The 25,076-nt window shown below is 39.4% G+C and overlaps 1 protein-coding gene across 1 annotated transcript in view; it reads left to right on the forward strand.

The window, feature by feature from the left end:
* The window catches only part of DZIP1 (DAZ interacting zinc finger protein 1), a 281,110-nt gene that overhangs the window by 47,953 nt on the left and 208,081 nt on the right, over positions 1-25,076 (forward strand). Inside the window, exons 5-8 of the mRNA XM_053707838.1 lie at positions 3,209-3,370; positions 13,471-13,614; positions 13,801-13,863; positions 17,928-18,068. Of these exons, the coding sequence (XP_053563813.1) occupies positions 3,209-3,370; positions 13,471-13,614; positions 13,801-13,863; positions 17,928-18,068 (510 nt within the window). The remainder of the gene's footprint in view (positions 1-3,208; positions 3,371-13,470; positions 13,615-13,800; positions 13,864-17,927; positions 18,069-25,076) is intronic.

A 25,076-nucleotide genomic window follows, 5' to 3' on the forward strand; every position in this document is an offset into this window, starting at 1 on the left:
ACTTGGTCATTAAGACCATGATTCAGGCTTGCAAGCCTGTTACTAGAAAGATTTACCATAAGATATTGCGTAAATATCTTTATTGGTGTGAATCCAAGGGCTACTCTTGGAGTAGAATTAGAATTCCTCAAATGTTATCTTTTCTTCATGAAGGCCTGGAGAAGGGATTGTCAGTCAGTATCCTGAAGCGTCAGATTTCTGCTTTATCAGTTTTACTACATAAACATTTGGTGGATGTGCCAGATGTGTAATCTTTTTGTCAGGCCTTGGTCAAAATCAGGCCTGACTTTAAGTCTGTTGCTCATCCTTGGAGCCTTAACCTTGTTCTTAAAGTTTTACAGCTGGCTCAGTTTGAGTCGTTGCATTCCATAGACATTAAGTTGTTATCTTGGAAGGTTTTGTTTCTTGTTGCTATCTCTTCTGCTCGAAGAGTCTCAGAACTCTCAGCTCTGCTGTGTGATCTCCCCTTACCTTATTTTTCATGCCGATAAGGCGATTCTTCGTACTAAGTTAGGTTTCCTTCCTAAGGTTGTTTCTAATAGAAATATCAATCAGGAAATTGTTTTGCCCTCTCTGTGTCCTAATCCTTCTTCTTCCAAAGAATGTTTGTTACACAATTTGGATGTTGTACGTGCTCTTAAATTCTACTTACAGGCGATTAAGGATTTTCGCAAGTCCTCTTCCCACTTTGTCTGTTTCTCTGGGAAACGTAAAGGTCAGAAAGCTACTGCTACTACTCTTTTTGGTTACAAAGTATAATTCGTTTGGCTTATGAGACTGCTGGACAGCAGCCTCCTGAGAGAATTACGGCTTATTCCAAAAGAGCATTTTCCTCTTCTTGGGCTTTCAAAAATGAAGCTTCTGTGGAACAAATTTGCAAGGCTGCAACTTGGTCTTCTCTACATACTTTTTCCAAATTTGATACTTGAGAAAGGTTCTTCAAGCGGTGGTGCCTTCTGTTTAGGACGGCCTGTCTTGTTCCTCCCTATTTATCTGTGTCCTCTAGCTTGGGTATTGGTTTCTAACAGTAATTACTCAAGCCCTGGACTCACCATATCTTAGGAAAGAAAAATGTATGCTTCCCTGATAAATTTATTTCCGGATATGGTGAGTCCACAGCCCCACCCTTTATTTTAAGACAGTTGTTCTTTTGACTATAACCTCAGGCACCTCTACACCTTGTGTTACTCCTTTTTCTCCATTTCCCTTTGGTCGAATGGCTGGTGGTTGTTGGCAAGGAGTGATACTTGGCAGTTTAACTGTGGTGCTCTTTGTCTCCTCCTGGTGGCCAGGAGTGATATTCCCAACAGTAATTACTCAAGCCGTGGACTCACCATATCTGGAAATAAATAAATGTATCAGGTAAGCATACATTTTGTTTTTTCCTCACCAGGTACTTAAATAGATACTAAACACAATTTTTTTTTTCATTTTTCAGATAGAGCAGGCAATTTTGAGCAACTTTCTTATTTACTCCTATTATCATTTTTTTTTTATATATATATATATATTTTTATTGAGGTTGCAGCCAAGAAGAAAGAGCAAAATACAACATTGAGTACATGTTCAGCATATTTGAAAAGCAGGAATCTAACATTAGGAGCCGGCCCATTTTAAGTTCAGGGGTATCGCTTTCCGATTAGTGGCTAAATAAAGATACCAAGAGAAGCTGAAAAATTGATGATAGGAGTAGTTGCTTACAATTGCATGCTCTATCTGAATCATGAAATAAAAAAATTGGGTTTAGTATCCCTTTAAATGTGAAGGGAAACTCTACCTGAGGCACCTGTATAGAAAGAGCAGGTATAGTTGTTCATTTTCCTGGCCATCATTGAATACAGTGAGAGGTGTTATTATAATTATCTCCCTACTCTAGTTTTATGTTTAGTCTATTTTCACCCCCCCAGGTTTCCCAGCTTTAGAAGTAATATTCATTATAACTTCCCAAATTATAGACTTATAGGTTGCCCAAAACATGGTGTGGTTAGAGGTTAGAGGAGGATATAAGCACAAACCTGGATTCTTGCCTATTCTTACAATCTAGCAACCTGCTTATACATCCCTTTATATCAAAGAGCAGGACTGATATCAGCACACCACAGTAAAAAAAGTTATTCAAAGTGGTTTGTATGGAGAGTGGCCATATACAAGGCTGAGCAAAAAACACAGGTAGAGTCCAGCATCCAAGCTAAAGTTTTATACCGTGCAAGTCACAATGGAGTATCTAGTTCCTCCAAACAATACAGTCCACAAAATAGATGTGACAGCACCACAAGATTAACTGGTGAAAAAACGTATTGGACCTACATGCACCCAACAATTAATTTTGAGTGGTTTAGTACCTTTTCCCCATGAATTGTAAACTATTAAAGGGATAGTAAACACCAAAAATTTTATTGTTTAAAAATATAGCTAATCCCTTTATCATTCCCCAGTTTTGCATAATCAACACTGTTATAGAAATATACTTTTTACCTCTGTAATTACCTTGTATCTAAGCTTCTGCAGACTTCCTTATCTCGGATCTTTTGACAGACCTGCATTTCAGGCAATCAGTGCTGACTCTTAAATAACTCCACGTGCATAAGCACAGTGTTATTTATATGAAACATATGAACTAACTTCCTCTAGCTATCAAAAACTGTCAAATGCATTCATATAAGAGATGGCCTTCAAGTGCTTAGAAATTAGCATATGAGCCTACCTAGGTTTAGCTTTCAACTAAGAATACCAAGAGAACAAAGCAAATTTGATGATACAATTAAATTAGAAAGTTGTTTAAAATGACATGCCCTATCTAAATCATGAAAGTATACTTTGGACTTTACTATCCCTTTAACGAGAATAGAGGATATATATTGTCTTAGTGGATAAATGGTCTATTCTTTTATACTTCAGGACAGAAGAGAGAAAACACAGAAGTGTCTCATAAACCACCAGTTGTTTATTTTGAAGGGTTCCTTTGTGTTTAGAGCTTCTGTCATATTTTTCTTTTATGATCAGCTCTGCTATAATGTAGAACTGAAGCATGATGGGTAGGTATTGTGGTCATTTGTAAGTCAAAGACTTTATTAGGTTTTTACCCTTTAAGAGAGAATATGAGTTGTTAATTCAGGATTCTGAAAATTACAAAATGGTTTATCTTCAAGTGCAAATAATAGACATTTTATTTCCAAATAAGTTAGTTGTGAATAATTTTAAATTCCAGGAAATGGAACACGGGAAATTAGTCGAACAGGAGTTAAATAAAAAATTTGATATGTGGAAAGAAGATGAACAAATGAAACTTTCAGAGGAAATGACAAAAGTAAAGAACATGTTTAGGCAAGAGTTTCAAGAAGTCACTAAAAAGAATGAATCCTTAGAAGAAGTAAGTGTCTTTTGTTTTGTTGTTATCCAATAAAGTGTATATAGAAATCAAACCATGTAGAATTGTGTCTTAGGTCAGGTGTTTAACCTATCTCTTTTGCAAGCATATAGGAAATAGATGCATATGCAACAATTTATATGCGTCTGGAACAATTTTAAATTATGATTTTCTCGTGTTATGTACTACTACATTTTCTAATACTGCCCCACACAACAATTTTCAAATAACAAATAAAGTCATTGTAGAGGCTGTAACACTGCACTTCTCAGGTCAATATTCCCAAATGATAGGGTGATAAATAACACAGAGCAAAGTGTCTATAATGTTACATGCAGAATGAATCCCCTAATCTGGTCAGTATAAAATATGCCCTGCCTGAAAATGCTGATGGTTAAGTTTGTCTATAGTAGAGGTGGGTTCTACACTTTAATAATGTCTTAGTTTTATTTATTTTTTATTTTAGCAACCATAGCTTGTACCCTATCAATGGCTACACAGTGGAGATGGCAGAGGGCATCATATTTACTTATTCCTACTTTTCTTATTTATCATTCTCCTTGTCCTGCTGTAGCATAGGATATGTAAAAAAAAAAAAAACTGCATTGTAAAGGTATGGCTGTTAGTGCCTTTAAGAAATAGGGGTGCTACAGTAATAAATGTGCCACCTCCATAGCAACTGCAAATCAATTGTGTGTAAGAGAGTTTGTGTGTGTGTGTGTGTGAGATAGTGAGAGGGAGAAATAACTCTGCTTGTAACTCAGCCTGGAAGGGCAACTGTGCACGCACAACTCGCTATGCTATTTGCGCAACTGAAACAATAAGTAGCCTCACTGTTTCAGTTGCGTGAGCACAGCTGCACTTCCAGGCTAAATTGCATAGGGCGCATAGTGAGGCTTCTATTAGCTGAAAGAGCTGCTGGTCAAATACCACAATAAGAAAATCTGTAAGAGAGAGGCTGCATTGAAGAAGGTAATGGAGTCTCACAAAACGTTTTTAGAAGTTGTATTCAATTTGAACAAAATAAGCACATCCATATGCTTATAATGACAAGAGCTTTCAATATATCTAAAGTAATCGAGGTGAATTTACCATCACTTTAATGGGCAAGGCGGTCCACTGGTAGACAGCAGTCAACGTTTTGGGCACTACCTTTTTTAGGTATACAGCTTCAAAACTCTCCCACTTAAATTCAGAAATGCAACTCAGAGAAGGCAGATTGGCCATCAGTACCAATTATTTACACATGTACCTTATTTCCTCATTTTGTATTTTTCCCAGACCTCAAATCAGCCACACCAGGGCCCTACTTACCTCACATAAGCCACGCTCCTGCTGTTGACACAGCATTCACTCACTATCTTTCACTACTCGCTCAAGTGTAATTTCTACTCGCCATGGGTGAATGGAAATTTTGAGCCCTGATATATAAAACCTTTATCCAAACTGCTTGGACCAAACTGGACTGGAAAAGGATTGAATTTTGGAATATTTGCATTTGTAAAATGTGACAGTTTGGAGAGTGGATTGGACCATGTGTAAACAACAATATCTTATGCCATCTAGTCAATATTTACATGTCGTAATACAGCTTATACATCTAAGCTAAAGGTAGTTTTATATAATTTGTAATACTTTTGTACATATAGTACCATCAGAAAGATGGTATAATACTGTAAACAGGTTATGTGTGTAAGTGTGTGTGTGTATGTATGTGTGTATATGTGGTTTGTATATACAGTGGATATAAAAAGTCTACACACCCCTGTTAAAATGTCGGGTTTCTGTGATGTAAAAAAAATGAGACAAAGATAAATCAGAACTTTTTTCCACCTTTAATATGACCTATAAACTGTACAACTCAATTGAAAAACAAAGTGAAATCTTTTAGGTAAAGGGAAATAAAACTAAAAAAAACTAAAATAATATGGTTGCATAAGTGTGAACACCCTTAAACTAATACTTTATTGAAGCACCTTTTGATTTTATTACAGCACTCAGTCTTTTTGGGCATGAGTTTTTCAGCATGGCACATCTTGACTTGGCAAGATTTGCCCACTCTTCTTTTTATATCCACTGTATGTATGTGTGTATATATATATATATATATATATATATATATATATATATATATATATATATATATATATATCTGCAGAGGCACACTGTGGAACTGGTCCTATAGACTTTAGTAGACTTATAGTTCTATGGACTACCTCTTTGATTGAAGTATCTATTCTAGATCAGTGGGGTTAGACACACCTATTTTGTCTATACTATCTGAGCAACATTTAGGTAGTGTTTTGTTTTGTTAAGGTGCGTATGTTTATGAATAGATCACTGCGCAGTATATCTTATGCGCTCAATAGGCTCTCTACGTTTTTTTTCTATCTATATATACACTGTGTGTGTGTATGTGTGTATATATATATATATATATATATATATATATATATATATATATATATATATATATATATATATATATATATATATATAGTGTATGTGTATATATATATAATATGTGTGTGTGTGTGTGAGAAATACGAGACCGCTGTGATTTTTTTATCGTCGCTACATCGAAGACCTCCTTATAATATGGAGGGGCTCTGCTGAGGAACTCAAACTGGTTTGAAGAACTCAATGCTATGGACAAGTTCAAAATATCGTATGATGAGAGAGCGATTGAATTCCTGGACCTAAATATATTTAAGAGAGCATAACTGATTGGGCACATCACTCTACTGTAAGCCTACAGATAAGAACTTGCTCTTGCATGCGATGAGTAATCATCCAACATCATTGTTGAAGACCATTCCTAAGGCACAGATGATCTGTGGCAAGAAATAGTAATGAACCACAACTAGCAGAAATGGCTAGTAAGTTTGAACAGAGGGGATACAACCTGAGGTTAATTGACCAAAGCTAAAGAATGATCGAGGACCTTAGAGCAACTGATCCTGATATTGATAAAGACATTGCACACCGATTGACCTTCACTACTGTATAAAGTCCAGTCATGAGCACACTGGAAAAAAGTCTTGACCAACATTGGTACATCATTAAAAGTGATCCAACTCTCCCTTTCAATTAGTGGGGACACCCTAGGGTGGGTTTTAAAGGGAACACTAATTTGAAGGAGACTCTCTGATGATCACAGACCCTACTCATTGTTATAAAAAAGGGAAATTGGCTTCAACAAAATAAGAAACATGGTTCCTTTCGGTGTGCAGGGTGCAGGACCTGTAGTGTTATGGTACCTGGAACCACTTTCGACCACCCTCACTCAAACAAGAGGTAAACTATTCGACATTTCATCACCTGCACCACTACTCATGTAGTCTACTTGTTGAATTGCAGCTGCGGGAGATTTTACGTTGGCAAGTTCTCAGATGATGCTAGAATTTGGTTTGCCAGCCACAGATCATCTATTAGAAATGCCATCAAAAATAAGAAGAGTGATCAGCCAGGGGCGAGGCACTTTCTGGAGGCTGGCCACACAGTCAACGATCTCCGCTTTGTTTTGATAGACCACACCCCCCTTGAAATGTGGGGGTGATAGGAACAAGGTACTCCTACAGATAGAAGCAAGGTGGATTCACCGCTTGAACACTCTATAGCCCAATGGACTGAATACTATCATTGACTGGCATTGCTTCTTATAACTCTGGTGCCTCCACTATTGAATTGAATTGAGTTTAACGATCCATGCATGAGCTTCTAGACAGTATACACTATCTGGCTACTAGTCCTATGTACTTAGGTGTGTGATTAGGTGTTACCATGACAACCATTTGGCAGTTTTTGTGGCCCTAATTGGGGGTGGGATTTAGCTTGTTTGTAGCTATATATTGCTTTGCATTTGTATACACTGTGTCTGAGGAAGGGGATACTTTGCCCCCGAAACGTCCCTTTTCACACTAAAAGTTGTGTTGTAAAGACCAGAGAGTTTATGTATGTATGTGTCCAGAAATGCTACCAACCTGTCAGAATTGAAAGGTCGTGTTCCTGTTCCACGGCGTAGATTCTGGTAAGATCGTTTCATTTATACACTTATGATAACGTAAGAAGACAGGTTCACAGTGTGTCTCCTTTTATCTGTATAGAATCAAGGGTTAATACCCCCGGAAGGGAGGTTATTAAACAGGGGGGGATTTGTGCATAATATTGTTTATTGTATGTATGTGCAAGATGGGGCTCTGTCAGTGTGTGAACAGTCAGTTTCAAATTGAGAGATCTACGTGGGCCTTTTTGGCGCACTTCTCTCTGATGAAGGGGCAGTCCTTCATGGCACTCCATGTGACAGGACGGTATAGGAGATGAAGCGGTTTCTCTGTGTCCTGGTCATAGGAGGTGGTGAGTGCCTCGGTCATAGGGATATAAAGGTGCCATTTAATCTTATCTAGTCCGTATTAAAGGCTTAAGCTATGGAGGACTCTGATATGTTAGAGGGTACTCCCTCTTTAATTAAACCTAACAACTGTGTCTATTATGAGGAGGTCCCGGTTGATCCGCTTGCTCAACTCTGTTCCACATGCTTTGATAAGATTGCAATATCTAAAAAGAATAAGTTATTCAGTACAACTGAGACGTCCACCTCTGAGGGTTCTCCGTCCCGCGGTGTGCGTTCCCTACACTCATCTCCGATTGCACATGAAGCTCCCCAGGGTGCTACTAATGCTCCTGCGGGAGGTGCCCTTTGGCCGCCAGATTTCGCTGATCAGTTACAAACTGCGTTTTCTGTGGCTTTCAATGCTTTACCACACCCGCTCAGTGCAAGAGAAAGCCGAGATATAGCTACCCGTCCAAGGGGTCATCTACTCTGCTAAATGACTCTGATAGATTATCCGCTGAGGAGGGCGACTCCGGATCCTCGGAGGACGCTCTTTCTGGGACGGAATTGGTGACATCTAGGCCTCCGTCTGCAGAGGAGCCAGATTTTAAATTTAAGATGTAGCATTTGCGCTTCCTGCTAAAAGAAGTGCTTGCTGGAATAGAGGTTCAGGAACCGAAACTACTGAAGGAACCTTCGATTCCTAAGCTAGATAGGGTTTACGAGGACAGGGTGGTGCCACAGACCTTCCCGGTTCCCATCAAAATGGCTAATATTTTTAAGAATGAATGGGAGAAACTCAGTTCGTCCTTTTCCCCTTCAACTTCTTTTAAAATGCTGTTCCCTGTTCCGGACGCTCAGCTCAAGCTGTGGGGGGCCATTCCTTAGGTGGATGGTGCTATTTCCACGCTCGCTAAGTGAACGACTATTCCGCTCGAAGATAGTTCTTCGTTTAAGGAGCATATGGATAAAAAAATTGAGTCCATGTTGAGGAAGATGTTCCAACTCACAGGGTTTGTTTTTCAACCAGCAGCGGCAGTCGCTGTGGTGGCTGGAGCTGCTATCTTTTGGTGTGACGCTCTGTCAGCTATGGTCAAGGTAGAGACTCCCCTCGAGGAGATACAGGAACGAATTAAGGTTTTAAGGGTAGCTCATTCGTTAATCTGCCATGCAAATATGCAGATTATTTACCTGATGCCAAAACATCAGGTTTTACTGTTCTAGCCCATAGGGCTCTGTGGTTAAAGTCATAGTCTGCGGACATGACTTCCAAGTCTAGATTACTTTCCCTCCAGTTTCAGGGGAAGGTTCTCTTTGGTCCCGGTCTGGACTTTATCGTATCCACGATCACGGAGGGCAAGGGTGCCTTCCTACCGCAGGATAAAAAGAATTAATCTAAGGGGTCTACTTTTCTTCCCTTTTCGTTCGGATAAGTCTCAACGCCAACAGCCTGCCGCGAAGACCGAACAGTCCAAGGGATCTTGGAAACCAGCTCACTCTTGGAACAAGATCAAGCAGAATAAGAAGCCCGCCGAGACAAAATCAGCATGAAGGGGCGCCCCCCGATCTGTTTCGGGATCGCCTAGGGGGCAGACTATCTTTTTTTGCGGAGGCCTGGATAAGAGACGTTCTGGAGGTCATAGCCCTGGACTACAGGATAGGAATCAAGACTCATCCGCCCAGAGGCAGATTCCTCCTGTCAAACCTATCTTCAAGACCAGAGAAGAGACGCCTTCCTAGAATGTGTGAGGGATCTCTCCTCTCTCTGAGTTATCGCCCCAGTCCCTCTAGCAGAAAGAGGTCTGGGGTATTATTTAAAGGTTTTTGTGGTCCCCAAGAAGGAGGGCACGTTTTGCCCAATTCAGGACCTAAAGTGCCTAAACAAGTTGCTATCTGTCCAATCGTTCAAGATGGAGACTATCAGATCAATTCTGCCCCTAGTTCAAGAGGGGCAATTTATGACAATAGATTTGAAGGATGCTTACCTTCACGTGCCAATCCACAAGGACCACTGCAAGTTCCTAAGATTCGTATTTCTGGACCAACACTTCCAGTTTATGGCCCTACCGTTTGATCTTGCGACTGCCCCAAGAGTCTTTATGAAGATTCTGGGAGCGCTGCTCGCAGTGGCGAGAGCCAGAGGTATTGCAGTGGCCCCTTATCTGGACGATATTCTGGTCCAAGCTCTGATAGGGCCAGGAACAGGAGTGCAAACGTAGGCTTAACACAGGAGGTGCTCACTGGAGGCCAAGGCTGGACTGCGTAAGGTAAATAGAAATTATGCATGAAACAATATTACATTTACCAAATATAATCCCCAAAGAAGAAAATGGGGAGGGGGCTCAGTGTAACGATGTGCAAGCAAATGTATAATGAAAAGATGCACCATAAAGAACACTCGCTTAAGTTACTGATCAAGGGAAAGAAAAACGACACACAGAACATTAACATTTAACTTTTAATAGTAAGAATAATATAAAAAAGAAGGGGGACATTATCCTTCAAACATGGGGAAATATACAAAAATACATAAAAATGCTTAATGTTAAATATACACAGAGTACTGGTCTAACCAGTGAGGGGCACACTAGTATATTTATGAATTAGGGACTGGGTAACAATTGTATCTATATGAGGAGTTGATATGAAAATAGGGACACTGTCCCAGTCAAATCAAATGGTATCATATTATCTAAATGCTGAATTACCTTAGCTGATTGTATCACGCTAAATTACTGTGGGAATTGTTTCACACCATTGGCACAATTGCCACTAGCATATAGAATTTATTGGAATTAGTGTATTAGTATACAATAAAATAAAAGGGATATGATTCTCAATATGTTAGCAATATCCTAATATGCACCTGTATAACTGAGCTAGATCATATAAGCTAAATACATGTGGAACAATTTACACACATATACTAAAGAGAACATATTATATTACATGTATTGAGAAATACTAAGTCACTGTGGAACATTTATAGTTACTAGCCTATAGCAAATATCAGGATAAGTGTAATAGTATACAATAAGGTAAAATGGATATGATTCCCAATATGGTAGCAATTAGGTAATATTGTAATACCAGTCCCCAGTACAGCAAAGCTTAGTTAAAGGGACACTGAACCCAATTTTTTTCTTTTGTGATTCAGATAGAGCATGCACTTTTAAGCAACTTTCAAATTTACTCCTATTATCTATATTTCTTCGTTTTCTTGCTATCTTTATTTGAAAAAGGCATCTGAGCTATTTTTTTGGGTTCAGAACTCTGGACAGCACTTTTTTATTGGTCGATGAATGTATCCACCAATCAGCAAGGACAAACCAGGTTGTTCACCAAACATGGGCCGGCATCTAAACTTACATTCTTGCATTTCAAATAAAGATGCCAAGAGAATGAAGAAAATTTGATAATAGGAATAAATTAGAAAGTTGCTTAAAATGTCATGCTCTATCTGAATCACAAAAGAAAAAATGTGGGTTCAGTGTCCCTTTAAATCATATCAAATAAATATATGTGGAACATCTTTCACACATATACTAAATATAACGTTAAGCACAGAGTAATGTCACCTTAATGCGCATTTCGCCTCAGCTTTCTCAAAAGGCGAACCCGGTAGTCGTGAGATCTACCCTTAAGAATACTCGGCTGACCAATCAGAAGGTCGTGTTGTTGGACTGGATAAGGGTCCAATTGATTGGACACGATTTAGAAAGGCACACCCCTGTCTATGTAAGGTCTCACAGCTGAAAATGCATATCAGAGCAAAAATCAAGCCATGAGGTCAAATGAACTGCCTGCAGAACTGAGAGACAGGATTGTGTCAAGGCACAACTCTGGGGAAGGCGCAAAAAAATGTGACTGCATTATAGGTTACCAAGAGCACAGTGGCCTCCATAATTCTTACACGGAAGAAGTTTGAAACAACCTGGACTCTTCCTAGTGCTGGGAGAGAAGGGCCTTAGTAAGAGAGGTGACTTAAGAACCCTTTGGCTGAGCTCCAGAAATCATGTGTGGCTATGGGAGAGACTTGCAGAAGGACAACCAACACTCCACCAATCTGGGCTTTATGGCTGAGTGGCCAGATGGAAGCCTCTCTTCAGTGCAAGACACTTGAAAGCCCACTAGAAATTTGCAAAAAAGCACTTTAAGGGGACTCAGACTGTGAGAAACAAGATTTTCTGGTCTGATGAAATGAAGATTAAACTGTTTGGCCTCAATTCTAAGCATTATGTCTGGAGGGAAACGGGCACTGCTCATCACCTGCACAATACCATCTCAACGGTGAAGCATGGTGGTGGTAGCATCATGCTGTGCTATATATGGCTGGGACTGGTTAAGGTTGAGGGAAAGCTGAAAGTAACAAAATACAGAGATTTCCTTAAGCAGCCCAGCCAGAGTGCACAGGACCTCAGACGGCTGAAGGTTCACCTTTCACCAGGAAATTTCCTTGAGCAGCCCAGCCAGAGCCGGACTTGAACCTAATTGAACATCTCTGGATAGACCTAATAATTGCTGTCCACCTAAGGTCCCCATCCAACTTGACTGAGCTTGCAAGTATCTGCAGAGAAGAATGGCAGAAAATCCCCAAATCCAGGTGTGCAAGGCTTGTTGCATTATACCCATAAAGACTTGAGGCTGTAATCGCTGCTAAAGGTGCTTCAACTAAGTATTGAGTTAAAGAGACAGTTTACTCAAATTTTCTCCCCTTTAATTTGTTCCCAATGATCCACTTTACCTGCTGGAGTGTATTAATTTGTTTACAAGTATTTCCATTACCCTTATATTGGCATTTGAAATAGTTTATTTAGCCTGTGGTATCCCCACCCATCCTGAATGTTTTTGGCCTCAAGGCGAAGCTGTGTTAACACATCCAGTAGAAGAAATTAAACTCCCAGTGGGTTATAGAAGAGATAAGGTAATAAAATGTTAATTTTCCATTGTTCTCTACAAGTATTGGTGTTTGGTTTATGGACAGATATAAGAAAAAGAAGCAGGTATATGTACACAATGTGATAAACCAATGAGATCTGATTATATCTACAAGCTCAACCCATTTTATTAGGTTGTGGCTTCAAAACACAAAATCAGCCAATTCATATACACAAATAAGCCTTAAAAAAGCAAATCTCATACGTTTTATACTCTGCATCTGGTAAAAAAAAGTTATGGAAACACATTAAGGGAAAAACTTTTTTATAGTATACTTTCCCTTTTAAGGGTCTGAATACTTATGTCAATGTAATATTTCAGTTTTTCTTTTTAATAAATTTGCAAAATTATAAAAAAAAATCTTTGGGTTTTTTTGTGCTTTTTCTTTATAGGGTATGGAGTGTAGATTGAAGTAAAAAAATAAATTAACAAAAATAAACCATATTAGGAAAAGACTGCAACATAAAAAAAATGTGGGGAAAAATGAAGGATACAAAATCCTTTCTGAATGCTCTGTATATGTGTGTAAAGATAGTATCTAAATGTGTTAGGGACATACCTCCAAGTTCACAAATTTAACATTTTTGAGGAAAGATCAGGTATCCTTTTGTTTGTTTTTGTTTTGTTTTTTTAGCAACATAAAGTAGTTAAATGAAAATAAAACCGTAATCGAGGCATTCTTTCCTTGATCATCAGAGTGAGTTCAGACTAGTTTTAACTTGATGTTTCTGTAAAATCTGCCTGTGTCTCAGAGCTGAATAGAGATACAAGAATTAAAGTAAGTATCATTTCATTTACATTAATGTTTTCATTTTTCTTTAACATCCTCTAGGAGCTGCAAAAGCTTAAAAAAGATAACTCTAAACTGAAATCAAGCTTAGATACTCTGCAAGAATGTTCCAAACACAATCAGAAAGCAGCTAACACTAAGTGCCATCACAGCATTCCTAATGTGGAAGAAATATTGGAGATTAAGGTAAAATATTTTATAATTATTTTTTAATGGTAATTGGTTTAAAGTAAACAAAACTATCTGCATTTTTGTTGGATTTTCAGTGCAAGAATATGTTTAATAACTTGAACATCTTATTTTTGTGTAATGTGAAATTATTTTGCCTTTTGGATATTATTTTCACTGTAAATATTTTTTTCTTTCATCAAGGAAAAAAAATGGGAGAATATGATACAACTGCTTCGTCAAGAACACAAAACTGAAAAGAATCAGGTGCAGTTTTAAAAATGGAACTTATTATTATTATTATTATTATTTTTTATTTAAAGTAATTAACTTTACAACAATCTTAATCTTTATATATTTTTATCGTTAGAAGCAAAACATTGTGTAGAACCAATTACTAGGCGTGTGCATTTGGAGGCTTCGGATGTGGATGAAGGTGGCCGCTTACTGGCGTTTGGCTCTTTTTGGAGCTGGGTTTTTTCTTGTGAAAGTGCAACACACTTAGGCCTAGATTTGGAGTTTGGCGGTAGCCGTGAAAACCAGCGTTAGAGGCTCCTAACGCTGGTTTTAGGCTACCTCCGGTATTTGGAGTCAGTCAAAAAAGGGTCTAACGCTCACTTTTCAGCCGTGACTTTTCCATACCGCAGATCCCCTTACGTCATTTGCGTATCCTATCTTTTCAATGGGATCTTTCTAACTCCGGTATTTAGAGTTGTGTCTGAAGTGAGCGTTAGAAATCTAACGACAAAACTCCAGCTGCAGAAAAAAGTCAGTAGTTAAGAGCTTTCTGGGCTAACGCCGGTTCATAAAGCTCTTAACTACTGTGCTCTAAAGTACACTAACACCCATAAACTACCTATGTACCCCTAAACCGAGGTCCCCCCACATCGCCGACACTCTATTCAATTTTTTTAACCCCTAATCTGCCGACCGCCACCTACGTTATACTTATGTACCCCTAATTTGCTGCCCCTAACACCGCCGACCCCTGTATTATATTTATTAACCCCTAACCTGCCCCCCACAACGTTGCCGCCAGCTACCTACAATAATTAACCCCTAATCTGCCGACCGCAAAGCGCCGCCACCTACATTATAGCTATGTACCCCTAATCTGCTGCCCCTAACACCGCCGACGCCTATATTATATTTATTAACCCCTAATCTGCCCCCCACAACGTCGCCTCCACCTGCCTACACTTATTAACCCCTAATCTGCCGACCGCACCGCACCGCTATTATAATAAAGTTATTAACCCCTAATCCGCCTCACTAACCCTATAATAAATAGTATTAACCCCTAATCTGCCCTCCCTAACATCGCTGACACCTAACTTCAATTATTAACCCCTAATCTGCCGACCGGAGCTCACCGCTATTCTAATAAATGTATTAACCCCTAAAGCTAAGTCTAACACTAACACCCCCCTAAGTTAAATATACTTTAAATCTAACAAAATTAATTAACTCTTATTAAATAAATTATTCCTATTTAAAGCTAAATACTTACCTGTAAAATAAACCCTAATATAGCTACAATATAAATTATAATTATATTATAGCTATTTTAGGATTAATATTTATTTTACAGGTAACTGTATTTATTTTAACCAGGTACAATAGCTATTAAATAGTTAAGAACTATTTAATAGCTAAAATAGTTAAAATAATTACAAATTTACCTGTAAAATAAATCCTAACCTAAGTTACAATTAAACCTAACACTACACTATCAATAAATAAATTAAATACAATTCCTACAAATAAATACAATGAAATAAACTAACTAAAGTACAAAAAATAAAAAAGAACTAAGTTACAAAAAATAAAAAAATATTTACAAACATTAGAAATATATTACAACAATTTTAAACTAATTACACCTACTCTAAGCCCCCTAATAAAATAACAAAGCCCCCCAAAATAAAAAAATGCCCTACCCTATTCTAAATTACTAAAGTTCAAAGCTCTTTTACCTTACCAGCCCTGAACAGGGCCCTTTGCGGGGCATGCCCCAAGAAGTTCAGCTCTTTTGCCTGTAAAAAAAACATACAATACCCCCCCCCCCCAACATTACAACCCACCACCCACATACCCCTAATCTAACCCAAACCCCCCTTAAATAAACCTAACACTAAGCCCCTGAAGATCTCCCTACCTTGAGTCGTCTTCACCCAGCCGAGCAAAATTCTTCATCCAACCGGAGCGGCAGCATCCTGAAGACCTCCGACGCGGAACATCTATCCTGGCCGACGACTGAACGACGAATGACGGTTCCTTTAAATGACGTCATCCAAGATGCTGTCCCTCGAATTCTGATCGGAACATCCAATAGAATGCGAGCTCAATCTGATTCCATCAGCCAATCAGAATATTCCTACCTTAATTCCGATTGGCTGATAGAATCCTATCAGCCAATCGGAATTCGAGGGACGCCATCTTGGATGACGTCATTTAAAGGAACCATCATTCGTCGTTCAGTCGTCGGCCAGGATGGATGTTCCGCGTCGGAGGTCTTCAGGATGCTGCCGCTCCGCTCCGGATGGATGACGATAGAAGATGCCTCTTGGATGAAGACTTCAATCGGATGGAAGACCTCTTCTGCCCCGCTTGGATGAAGACTTCTACCGGATGGAGGACCTCTTCTTGCTCCGCTTGGATGAAGAATTTGGCTCGGCTGGGTGAAAAGACGACTCAAGGTAGGGAGATCTTCAGGGGCTTAGTGTTAGGTTTATTTAAGGGGGGTTTGGGTTAGATTAGGGGTATGTGGGTGGTGGGTTGTAATGTTGGGGGGGGTTATTGTATGTTTTTTTTTACAGGCAAAAGAGCTGAACTTCTAGGGGCATGCCCCGCAAAGGGCCCTGTTCAGGGCTGGTAAGGTAAAAGAGCTTTGAACTTTAGTAATTTAGAATAGGGTAGGGCATTTTTTTTATTTTGGGGGGGCTTTGTTATTTTATTAGGGGGCTTAGAGTAGGTGTAATTAGTTTAAAATTGTTGTAATATATTTCTAATGTTTGTAAATATTTTTTTATTTTTTGTAACTTAGTTCTTTTTTATTTTTTGTACTTTAGTTAGTTTATTTAATTGTATTTATTTGTAGGAATTGTATTTAATTTATTTATTGATAGTGTAGTGTTAGGTTTAATTGTAACTTAGGTTAGGATTTATTTTACAGATAAATGTGTAATTATTTTAACTATTTTAGCTATTAAATAGTTCTTAACTATTTAATAGCTATTGTACCTGGTTAAAATAAATACAAAGTTACCTGTAAAATAAATATTAATCCTAAAATAGCTATAATATAATTTTAATTTATATTGTAGCTATATTAGGATTTATTTTACCGGTAAGTATTTAGCTTTAAATAGAAATAATTTATTTAATAAGAGTTAATTTATTTCGTTAGATTTAAATTATTTTTAATTTAGGGGGTTGTTAGTGTTAGGGTTAGACTTAGCTTTAGGGGTTAATACATTTATTAGAATAGCGGCGAGATTAGGTCGGCAGATTAGGGGTTAATAATTGAAGTTAGGTGTCGGCGATGTTAGGGAGGGCAGATTAGGGGTTAATACTATTTATTATAGGGTTAGTGAGGCGGATTAGGGGTTAATAACTTTATAATAATAGCGGTGCGGTCCGGTCGGCAGATTAGGGGTTAATAAGTGTAGTTAGGTGGAGGCGACGTTGTGGGGGGCAGATTAGGGGTTAATAAATATAATATAAGGGTCGGCGGTGTTAGGGTCAGCAGATTAGGGGTACATAGGGATAATGTAAGTAGCGGCGGTTTACAGAGCGGCAGATTAGGGGTTAAAAATAATATGCAGGGTTTTTTGCAGGTGTTAGGTTTTTTTTCAGCTCAAATAGCCCCATTGTTTCCTATGGGGGAATCGTGCACGAGCACGTTTTTGAGGCTGGCCGCGTCCGTAAGCAACTCTGGTATCGAGAGTTGCAGTGGCGTTAAATATGCTCTACGCTCCTTTTTTGGAGCCTAACGCAGCCATTCTGTGGACTCTCAATACCAGAGTTATTTTAAAGGTGCGGCCAGAAAAAAGCCAGCGTTAGATACGCGGGTCGTTACCGACAAAACTCTAAATCTAGCCGTAAGATCTGGATTTGCTCATATCTTAGAGTTTTGCACTTTCAGAAGAATTAATCTGGCTCTGAAAAAAACTGAACACTGAGCGCCCTCCGCCTTCTTTCACATTCGCAAGCATCTGAAACCTCCAAATGCAGATGCCTAATAATTACTGTGGTACTAAATTCATGTAAATTATATTATGAAATAATTCCATTAGCAATAGAGAAAGTAATATCTTCTGTATTTTTAGCTGTTATCTCAAATAGAAAATCTGAGATTGACATACATTGAAGAAAATGCAACAAAAAGTGATTTCTACAAGAAGAGATTAGATGATACTGGAATCAGATGTCAAGAAGAAAAAGAAATAATTAGGGCTCCAAAAGAAAAGGCTAGTATTTCACTGTTACTTTTAAGACAATAAGCACTTTGTAATATAAACTGCAAAATTATGTGTAGAAATAAAACTTTACAAACATACTGTTGTCCCCTTTTCCTGTAATTAAGTTTTGGGCTTTCTAATTGCTGTGACGTTCTATAAAGCAGTGATTTGCAACCTTTTTTTTGCAGTGGCACACTTTTTTACATTAAAAAATCCTGTGGCACACCACCATCCCAAAATTTAACAAAATCACACATTGTAGCCTAATACAGGATATATATACAGTATACACACACATATATATATATATATATATATATATATATATATATACACTGTACTGTGCTGTCATGCCATGCCTCCTACAAACTATACATGACATATTGACATTCATTCACAAACAATCATAATCATTGTCTGTGAATGAATGTCAATGTCATGGTTGTAAATGATGCCTGATGAGCCTGTCACATACCTCCCAATATTTAAAAATTTGAAAGAGGGACACCCCCGCACTGTTGTCAGTCTGCCTCAGCACACCTGAGGATCTCTCACGGCACACTAGTGTGCCACGGCACACTGGTTGAAAAACACTGCTATAAAGTAACCTTATCTATTTAATCTCTCCTGCTGATATTAGGGAAAGAAAGTGTGCAAACATTGGCTGTGTGAAAGCATTCTTAGAGGGACACGACCATTGTATGCACAGGTTATGTCTAATTGTCCTCAGGAGAAGAGATTAGATAAGGGAAACCTAGGTTACAACATGGCAGCACCAATGTACTTTTTACAAAGTATAAAAATGTACACTTATTTCTCTTGTAAGGTGTATCCAGTCCACGGATCATCCATTACTTGTGGGATATTCTCATTCCCAACAGGAAGTTGCAAGAGGACACCCACAGCAGAGCTGTAATATAGCTCCTCCCCTAACTGTCATACCCAGTCATTCTCTTGCAAGTCTCAACAAGCTAGGACGTTGTAGGAGAGAGTAGTTAAATATAGCTAGTTTATTTTCTTCAATCAAAAGTTTGTTATTTTTAAATAGTACCGGTGTTGTGCTATTTTATCTCAGGCAGTAAATAGAAGAAGAATCTGCCTGAGGTTTCTATGATCTTAGCAGGTTGTAACTAAGATCCATTGCTATTCTCACATATGTCTGAGGGGATTACACAGATGAGGTAACTTCAGCGAGAGAATGGGGTGCAGTTTATTCTGCTATCAGGTATGTGCAGTTATAATTTTTTCTAGAGATGGAAAACACTAGAAAATGCTGCTGATACCGGATTAATGTAAGTTAAGCCTGAATACAGTGATTTAATAACGACTGGTATCATGCTTACTCCCAGGGGTAATACCCTTATGATATTTACAATATAAAACGTTTGCTGGCATGTTTATTCGTTTTTATATATGCTTTGGTGATAAAAATTATTGGGGCCTAGTTTTTTCCACATGGCTGGCTAAAATTTTGACTAGAAACAATTTCCACTGTTGTAGTATAAAAGTTACAGTTGGTGCAGTTAAAATTACAAACTGTGACATCCAGCTTCCCTCAAAGGCCCTCTGAATGCTATAGGACATCTCTAAAGGGCCCAAAGGCTTTCCAAAGTCGTTTATTGGGGAAGGTAGGGCCACAGCTTGCTGTGGCAGTTGGTTGTGACTGTTAAAAAACGTCTATTTCGTTTTTTTGATCCGTTTTTTGAACTAAGGGGTTAATCATCCATTTGCAAGTGGGTGCAATGCTCTGTTAGCCTATTATACACACTGTAAAAATTTCGTTTGATTTACTGCATTTTTTCACTGTTTTTCAAATTCTGACAAAATTTGTTTCTCTTAAAGGCACAGTACCGTTTTTTATATTTGCTTGTTAACTTGATTTAAAGTGTTTTCCAAGCTTGCTAGTCTCATTGCTATTCTGTATAAACATGTCTGACATAGAAGAAACTCCTTGTTTATTATGTTTAAAAGCCATGGTGGAACCCCCTCTTAGAATGTGTACCAAATGTACTGATTTCATTTTATGCAATAAAGATCATTTTCGGTCTTTAAAAAATGTATCACCAGAGGAATCTGACGAGGGGGAAGTTATGCCGACTAACTTTCCCCACGTGTCAGACCCTTTGACTCCCGCTTAAGGGACTCACGCTCAAATGGCGCCAAGTACATCTAGGGCGCCCATAGCGTTTACTTTACAAGACATGGCGGCAGTCATGGATAATACACTGTCAGCGGTATTAGCCAGACTACCTGAACTTAGAGGTAAGCGAGATAGCTCTGGGGTGAGACAAAATGCAGAGCATACTGACGCTTTAAGAACCATGTCTGATACTGCCTCACAATATGCAGAAGCTGAGGAAAGAGAGCTTCAGTCAGTGGGTGATGTTAATGACTCAGGAAAGATACCTGATTCTAATATTTCTACATTTAAATTTAAGCTTGAACACCTCCGCGTGTTGCTTAGGGAGGTTTTAGCTGCTCTGAATGACTGTGATACCATTGCAGTGCCAGAGAAATTGTGTAGACTGGATAAATACTTTGCAGTGCCGGTGTGTACTGATGTTTTTCCAAATACCTAAAAGGTTTACAGAAATTATTAATAAGGAATGGGATAGACCAGGTGTGCTGTTCTCTTCCCCTCCTATTTTTAGAAAAATGTTTCCAATAGACGCCACCACACGGGACTTATGGCAGACAGTCCCTAAGGTGGAGGGAGCAGTTTCTACTCTAGTAAAGCGTACTACTATCCCTGTCGAGGACAGTTGTGTTTTTTTTTTTTTTTTTTTTAGATCCAATGGATAAAAAATTAGAGGTTACCTTAAGAAAATATTTAAATATTATCCTACAGCCCCTTGCATGCATTGCCCCTGTCACTGCTGCTGCGGCGTACTGGTTTGAGTCTCTGGAAGAGGCTTTACAGGTAGTGACTCCATTGGATGACATACTTGGCAAACTTAGAGCACTTAAGCTAGCCAATTCTTTTATTCTGATGCCATTGTTCATTTGACTAAACTAACGGCTAAGAATTCTGGTTTTGCTATACAGGCGCGCAGAGCGCTATGGCTTAGATCATGGTCAGCTGACGTGACTTCAAAATCTAAGCTACTTAACATTCCCTTCAAGGGGCAGACCCTATTCGGGCCTGGTTGAAGGAGATTATTGCTGATATCACTGGAGGAAAAGGTCATGCCCTTCCTCAGGACAGGTCCAAATCTAGGGCCAAACAGTCTAATTTTCGTGACTTTCAAAACTTCAAGGCAGGTGCGGCATCAACTTCCTCTAATAATAAACAAGAGGGAACTTTTGCTCAATCCAAAACGGTCTGGAGACCAAACCAGACATGGAAAAAAGGTAAGCAGGTAAAAAAGCCTGCTGCTGCCTCTAAGACAGCATGAAGGAACGGCCCCCTATCCGGGAACGGATCTAGTAGGGGGCAGACTTTCACTCTTTGCCCAGGCGTGGGCAAGAGATGTTCAGGATCCCTGGGCATTGGAAATTATATCCCAGGGATATCTTCTGGACTTCAAAGCTTCCCCCCCAAAAGGGAGATTTCACCTTTCACAATTATCTGCACACCAGATAAAGAGAGAGGCATTCTTACACTGTGTACGAGTCCTCCTAGTTATGGGAGTGATCCATCCAGTTCCAAAGGAGGAACAGGGACAGGGTTTTTACTCAAATCTGTTTGTGGTTCCCAAAAAAGAGGGAACCTTCAGACCAATTTTGGATCTAAAGATCTTAAACAAATTCCTCAAAGTTCCGTCGTTCAAGATGGAAACTATTCGTACCATCCTACCACTGATCCAGGAGGGTCAATATATGACTACAGTGGATCTAAAGGATGCTTATCTTCACATTCCGATACACAAAGATCATCATCGGTTTCTCAGGTTTGCCTTTTAAGACAGGCATTACCAGTTGTAGCTCTTCCCTTGGGATTAGCTACAGCCCTAAGAATCTTTACAAAGGTTCTAGGGTCACTTATGGCGGTCCTAAGGCCGCGGGGCATAGCAGTAGCCTCTTATTTAGACGACATCCTGATACAGGCATCAAACTTCCAAATTGCCAAGTCTCATACGGACGTAGTACTGGCATATCTGTGGTCGCATGGGTGGAAAGTGAACGAGGAAAAGAGTTCTCTATCCCCACTCACAAGAGTTTCCTTTCTAGGGACTCTGATAGATTCTGTAGAAATGAAAATTCACCTGACGGAGTCCAGGTTATCAAAGCTTCTAAATTCCTGCCGGGTTCTTCATTCCATTCCGCGCCCTTCGGTGGTTCAGTGTATGGAAGTAATCGGCTTAATGGTAGCGGCAATGGACATAGTGCCGTTTGCACGCTTACATCTCAGACCGCTGCAACTATGCATGCTCAGTCAGTGGAGCGGGGATTACACAGATTTGTCCCCTCAACTGAATCTGGACCAAGAGACCAGGGATTCTCTTCTCTGGTGGCTATCTCGGGTCCATCTGTCCAAAGGTATGACCTTTCGCAGGCCAGATTGGACAATTGTTACGACAGATGCCAGCCTTCTAAGTTGGGGTGCAGTCTGGAACTCCCTGAAGGCTCAGGGATCGTGGACTCAGGAGGAGTCTCTCCTTCCATTAAATATTCTGGAACTAAGAGCGATATTCAAGGCTCTTCAGGCTTGGCCTCAGTTAGCAACTCTGAGGTACATCAGATTTCAGTCGGACAACATCACGACTGTAGCTTACATCAACCATGAAGGGGGAACGAGAAGTTCCCTAGAGATGTTAGAAGTTTCAAAAATAATTTGCTGGGCAGAGATTCACTCTTGTCACCTATCAACTATCCATATCCCAGGTGTAGAGCACTGGGAGGCGGATTTTCTAAGTCGTCAGACTTTTCATCCGGGAGAGTGGGAACTCCATCCGGAGGCATTTGCACAACTGATTCATCGTTGGGGCAAACCAGAACTGGATCTCATGGCGTCTCGCCAGAACGCCAAGCTTCCGTGTTACGGATCCAGGTCCAGGGATCCCAAGGCGACACTGATAGATGCTCTAGCAGCGCCCTGGTCTTTCAACCTGGCTTATGTGTTTCCACCGTTTCCTCTGCTCCCTCGACTGATTGCCAAGATCAAGCAGGAGAGAGCATCAGTGATTCTGATAGCACCTGCGTGGCCACGCAGGACCTGGTATGCAGATCTAGTGGACATGTCATCCTTTCCACCATGGTCTCTGCCTCTGAAACAGGACCTTCTACTTCAGGGTCCTTTCAACCATCCAAATCTAATTTCTCTGAGGCTGACTGCCTGGAGATTGAACGCTTGATTTTATCAAAGCGTGGCTTCTCTGAGTCAGTTATTGATACCTTAAGACAGGCACGAAAGCCTGTCACCAGGAAAATTTACCATAAGGTATGGCGTAGATATCTTTATTGGTGTGAATCCAAGGGTTACTCATGGAGTAAGGTCAGGATTGCTAGGATATTATCTTTTCTCCAAGAAGGTTTGGAAAAAGGATTGTCAGCTAGTTAAGCGTCTGGCAGATGTTCCAGACGTTCAGGCATTTTGTCAGGCTTTAGTTAGAATCAAGCCTGTGTTTAAACCTTTTGCTCCACCATGGAGCTTAAACTTGGTTCTTAAGGTTCTTCAAGGAGTTTCGTTTGAACCTCTTCATTCCATAGATATCAAGCTTTTATCTTGGAAAGTTCTTTTTTTTGGTAGCTATTTCCTCGGCTCGTAGAGTCTCTGAGCTATCTGCCTTACAATGTGATTCTCCTTATCTGATTTTTCATACGGATAAGGTAGTCCTGCGTACAAACCTGGGTTACCTAAGGTGGTATCTAACAAGAATATCAATCAAGAGATTGTTGTTCCATCCTTGTGTTACACAATCTGGACGTGGTCCGTGCTTTAAAGTTTTACTTACAAGCTACTAAAGATTTTCGTCAAACATCTGCTTTGTTTGTTGTCTACTCTGGACAGAGGAGAGGTCAAAAGGCTTCGGCAACCTCTTTTTCTTTTTGACTAAGAAGCTTAATCCGCTTAGCCTATGAGACTGCTGGACAGCAACCTCCTGAAAGGATTACAGCTCATTCCACTAGAGCTGTGGCTTCCACTTGGGCCTTTAAAAATGAGGCTTCTTTTGATCAGATTTGCAAGGCGACGACTTGGTCTTCGCTTCATATTTTTTCAAAATTTTACAAATTTGATACTTTTGCTTCTTCGGAGGCTATATTTGGGGGAGAGGTTTTATGGGCAGTGGTTCCTTCCATTTAAGTTCCTGCCTTGTCCCTCCCTTCATCCGTGTACTTTAGCTTTGGTATTGGTATCCCACAAGTAATGGATGATCCGTGGACTGGATACACCTTACAAGAGAAAACACAATTTATGCTTACCTGATAAATTTATTTCTCTTGTGGTGTATCCAGTCCACGGCCCGCCCTGTCATTTTAAGGCAGGTAATTTTTAAATTTAAACTACAGTAACCACTGCACCCTATGGTTCCTCCTTTCTCGGCTTGTTTTCGGTCGAATGACTGGCTATGACAGTTAGGGGAGGAGCTATATTACAGCTCTGCTGTGGGTGTCCTCTTGCAACTTCCTGTTGGGAATGAGAATATCCCACAAGTAATGGATGATCCGTGGACTGGATACACCACAAGAGAAATAAATTTATCAGGTAAGCATAAATTGTGTTTTTTTTCCAACATTTAAGCATCTAATATAATATTATAAAACTCATCTACATATGATTATTAAGCTAATCTTTGCTTTGAATACACCAATATATCTAGTATTATTATACTGTTTACAGTCTCTTTTGCTGCTAGCAATGTTTGCATTGTTTTGATGTCCAGGGATATGGCCTTTTTAAAGGTCTCTTCTCTGCTAAAATATAAATGAGTGAGCTACTAGTAAAGTTAGGCTTCTGGGGTATGGACCAATTTTCTCAAAATTTGAGAAATCCTCCATTTTAAGAATTAACTCTTTTGCTGCTAAGCATTTTCTTTACACCCAAATGCTGAGCCAATTTTGAGCTTTTTTGGCTAC

Source organism: Bombina bombina, chromosome 3 (assembly GCF_027579735.1).
Source record: "Bombina bombina isolate aBomBom1 chromosome 3, aBomBom1.pri, whole genome shotgun sequence".
Classification (NCBI taxonomy): domain Eukaryota; kingdom Metazoa; phylum Chordata; class Amphibia; order Anura; family Bombinatoridae; genus Bombina; species Bombina bombina.